This window comes from Cystoisospora suis, assembly GCF_002600585.1.
Source record: "Cystoisospora suis strain Wien I chromosome Unknown contig_1562, whole genome shotgun sequence".
NCBI classification, from domain to species: Eukaryota; Apicomplexa; class Conoidasida; order Eucoccidiorida; family Sarcocystidae; genus Cystoisospora; species Cystoisospora suis.
This window is the reverse complement of record NW_027154362.1, coordinates 1-4,148: the sequence shown is the minus strand read 5'-3', so window position 1 is coordinate 4,148 and position 4,148 is coordinate 1. Positions and strand designations below refer to the sequence as shown.

The 4,148-nt window shown below is 56.6% G+C and overlaps 1 protein-coding gene across 1 annotated transcript in view; it reads right to left on the bottom strand.

Moving 5' to 3' along the window:
- CSUI_003489 (uncharacterized protein) overlaps positions 1–4,148 on the bottom strand; it is a gene marked incomplete at its 5' end in the record, with an annotated part of 8,515 nt that extends 4,367 nt beyond the window's left edge. The window contains 4 exons of the mRNA XM_068063687.1: positions 324–552; positions 1,276–1,398; positions 1,823–1,924; positions 2,233–4,148. Coding sequence (XP_067924331.1) covers positions 324–552; positions 1,276–1,398; positions 1,823–1,924; positions 2,233–4,148 — 2,370 coding nt within the window. The remainder of the gene's footprint in view (positions 1–323; positions 553–1,275; positions 1,399–1,822; positions 1,925–2,232) is intronic.

Genomic DNA, 4,148 nt, shown 5'->3' with positions numbered 1-4,148 from the left:
ATGCCATGTGTTGTGTCAGGTCTTACGCGCAAGCCGTTAGAGGTGATTGCCAGCTCCCTTTCCGGATGTGCGAACGACGGCCCCCACGTGGGCGAAGGATGCATCTGCGGCGGCATCAATGCTAAAAACACCCTATGTCATCAGCGCTAAGCGTCGTAGAACATACGCGGCACAAGAGACTAACGAAAGCGCTGCTCTCCAGTGTAAAAAAAAAAGAAGTGGCAGCAACTCTGCTCTGCGGCACTGCGCGTAAGGGTGAAGTGGAAGAATGAAGGGTAGTGCATTTGCGACTACGGTGCGCTTGATCTGTGATTCTGTCTCACGAGGAACTCCGCAGCGCTCAGCCACAAGAATCCTGGACAGGAAGACCACAAGCGGCGGCGAGACGCGCAGTCGATTGCTTGTCGCGGCCGTCGCGCTGTGCTTCAGGAGCCCTTTCGCCCAGATGGAGAACAGGTCCCCGGTTGGTAGCCGCAGGAGCGAACAGTTGTAAAGGAACAGAACAAGAGAGTTTGCTAAACCTTGGTTTCCCAGCAGCTCCTCCTTCCTTTCCTGTGAAAGCAAGACCCAGAAACCGCAGCAGACTCGACAGTGTGACAAGAGTTCACCACCGCCCCCGCCTCTTCGCAGCGGGAAGAAAATGCAGGAGTGCACCCGGCGAGCAGCCTCTGGGTGTCTCGCAAACCGGGGATGCAGCCACCGCGATGACCTGCCCTGCCACCGATAGAAGATCAAGACCCTTCCACGTCATGCGAGCAAGACAAGGCAGACCAAAGCCACATCCCTTTCGAGTATTAGACGATCCGCACCCACTGCGGACAGACGGAGAAACGTTCCTGATCGGAGCCAGAGGGGCGACTCAGGGCCTGGTGTCTACCAACTTGTAGGATCTAGTGCGGGTGTGAACGATCTACCTTGCACAGCCCAGTGCTCGTCTGCAGGATGCCAGGGACAGGAACTCCGAGGGTAAGTAAACTACTCATATTCACTTCTTCGGTGTGAGATCTATGTACTTCAGTTCGCAATGCCCGGACTGAACAACCGAGGTGCTCGACACGAAAGACCAGCATATGTTAGCGTCCCTTCGCCGATGTCAAGCCCCCTTCATCGCCGAGCTGCAACTGTGAGGTAATTTCGCAGCGACAGAATATCGGACGCATAACACGACGGCCGCGGCCGCTGCAACGCCTCCAAAAACAAGAGTCTTCCAACCAAGAATAGCCCTTCCCCTTGTCTGGCGCCCCACCGCTGTGCTGAGCCGCAGATGGGTATTACCAGGATCGAGGAGTAGACCCGCTTAACCAGCGCCGGGGGCACCGGCACGCTGGCCTGATTTGTATCACAGAGGTCTCGGAAGTAGCGAACCAGCATGCTAGTCCGGACGCTGGGGATCATGTCCTGATCACGCCACTCAACATGGGAAGAAAGGCACGAGAGAATTGTGAGACTCTGCAACTGATACTGTACTCGTCCCGTGTCGCGGATCCAACAAGAGCAACCGAGGTTCACTGAGCAAAGACTAGAGCACTGTAGTGCTTCAGCACTCCGGACACTCAGCTCACTGGAGCGCGGCAGCCCCGAGAGCAACATTGCAATTTAAGTGAACTGTTCGAGTACATGGACGCTTTCATGGTCCGGGAAACCCTTAAACGGCACAAGCTCTGACATAGTTCCTGCCCGCCGCGGTATTCTTGAAATTCCACAGGTTCCAGTGAAATGTCAAGCAGCTCGCCTGCTCTCGCGAAAAAAAAACACCGGGTCAACGGCTCCAGGCGAAACGTTAGGCTAGCACGTCAAGTCGAGACGAACCCGAAGCCCTTACCCTTGTGTAAAGCTCCTCGACAAGTCGCAAAAGAAGCAATCGGTGTTCTAGAAGCTTCTGTCGCAAGAGAAGCGCCTCAACATGACCTCGAATATCGGCCAACTGAAAGCATGCACGAAGGAATACATGCACTCAGATGACGCCACCATATAGTCATGGGAACCAGGAACCGGCAGGTCTGCGCTCGTGTCTGGGTACGCGCATCAGGTAGAAACCACTGGAAACGCACAGTCGCCGCGCTAGCCTGAGTGGACTTGTGTGCTTGCCTAAACATTTGCTAGCTGAGCCCAGTTCTGGCGAGAGGAGAGCGTCCATCAGCAAGTACCTTCGCCTGAAGAGCTACGTGCAGCTTCCTCTTTACACTTTTTGCGCGAACCCTGTCAAGAGTCCATTGTCAGGGTTTCCCTTACTTCTGCAGAACTCGCACTTGCCAAGTGGCCTGCCATCTGCTCATGAACCCGGAAAATTTCTGCCTGGATAGCTTCGATGCCACGCATCGGCTTTTCTGTGTCGTCAATCCTGCTTGCTTCAAATGTCTCAAGAAGGCTCACAGCCTGCTCCAGCAAATGGCGAAGCACACCCTTACTCGTCTCCCTCGTTCCTGAGTTTTCTACGCCCTGCGTACTGCGGTCTTCCCAGCCAATTGGAAACGCGTGCTTCACTGTGGCTCCGTCACCGGAGCTCTCACTCCGCCCTTCTGGAAAAAAAGCAGCAGGATCTGAAGCCCCTGAAGCCTGTCGGAGCGTCACTAGACTTGGACGCTGGCGGACGGAGGCTAACGGCGGTCCCTCGCCTAAGCCGTCCTGGTCTTGGGCTCTCTCACGGAAGTCGTACGGTGAATCCCGTGCCGTCCGCAGCAACACTCCTTTCTTCGACAAACTGAAGTCCTCAGTGCACACGTGCGGACGGCTTCCCACATCGCTGTTACAATCCAGCCACAACTCAGGACGCCAAGGCAACGCCGAGTCAGAGGGCCGTTGTCGGGAGGCGTTTGCACCATGCTGTGAACGAGCTAAGACGAAGTTACCCTTTTCCGTCTGATCTTTGATGCGCACATGAGGTCTGACCTCCAGGCAGTGGTCTTCCCGCCGGTATTTCTCATAGTATCCCGTAGTGCTCGACGGGTCCCCCTCCTGCACTGTCTCTGGCTCCTGTCTTTTCCATTGTGAACGTGGGTAGTTGACGAAAGAAGTGGATCTTTCCTCATTTCGGGGACTACGATCAAGCCTACCAGGCACAGGTGGCTCCTGCAGCTCCCTAGGAGTCGACAACAGAGACGTCCCTTGCTGAACCCTGTGCAGTCTGTGACTGCCTGATAGAAGTGAGGAAGCGTCCCTCGAGATCGTGGCTAGACCTTGAAGCACTTCTGTCGCCCCGGTGTGGTTCCTCCAAACGCAGCTTTCGTTGAGCACAGGCTTCAGACACAATCCATCGAAGTCCTGGCTAGCGGACGCAGCGGGCAGCACCGGGATCCGTTCTCTGGGCTGCCGAGAACGAGCCCCCGGAACGTTGCCCCGATGCGTAGTAGTCGTTTCGCCGCTTCCCGACTGAAAAGAAGTTGTACCGCACTCAGGAGCACTCGGATGACTATCTACCCTCGCGCTCTCCTCTGCGTCCTTCAGTGCACTCACGGAGGAAAAAAAAGAACGGAAGAGGCTATGCGCCCGCGATAGAGGCGATTCCTGGACGGCGAGGCGTGTACTGCGAGGATCGCGTCCATGGCGAAGAACAGCCCTGCAAGCGCCAGCCAGATCAGTGTGGTCTTTAGATCTCCCATTGAACGGGGATACACTGCGAAATTTTGAGCCCGCACGGAGTGTTTGAGCAGCAAGCGCACCAAACACGCAGCAAGAGAGCGCTTCCAGCGCCTGTCTGTTCGGCCGCCGCGATCGGCTGAGAACCGACCTCTCCAATGCGCGACTCATGCGCAGCTGGTGCCACGAAGCTGGCGAGGCTGGAGCCCGTGCAGACAGGGCATCCGTTACCCTGCTTCGTCGAACTAGTAGCGAACTACACGCCGCGGAGCGGGAATTCGGAAGACTCCCTTCTAGCGAGGTCAACGGCCTTCGCTTGCGAAGCTGTTCCTCGGTCTCCAGCACAGCGAGCGGCCAGGAAGTTCCCCTCTGTGTTGTTTCCCAGCCCGCGCAAATCTTCTGAACAACTTGGCAACTTGGTGTGTTGCCGAAAGGGTCTGCGTTGCGCCAGACTGCGGGAGCGCATTCACCGTGCGTACAATAGCGTAACGATACACAGCGGGACGGGGACTCAACCGGACAAGACCCATCTGTGCGTCGCCTCTTCAAACCCTCGCCGGGCCCCAGGAGGG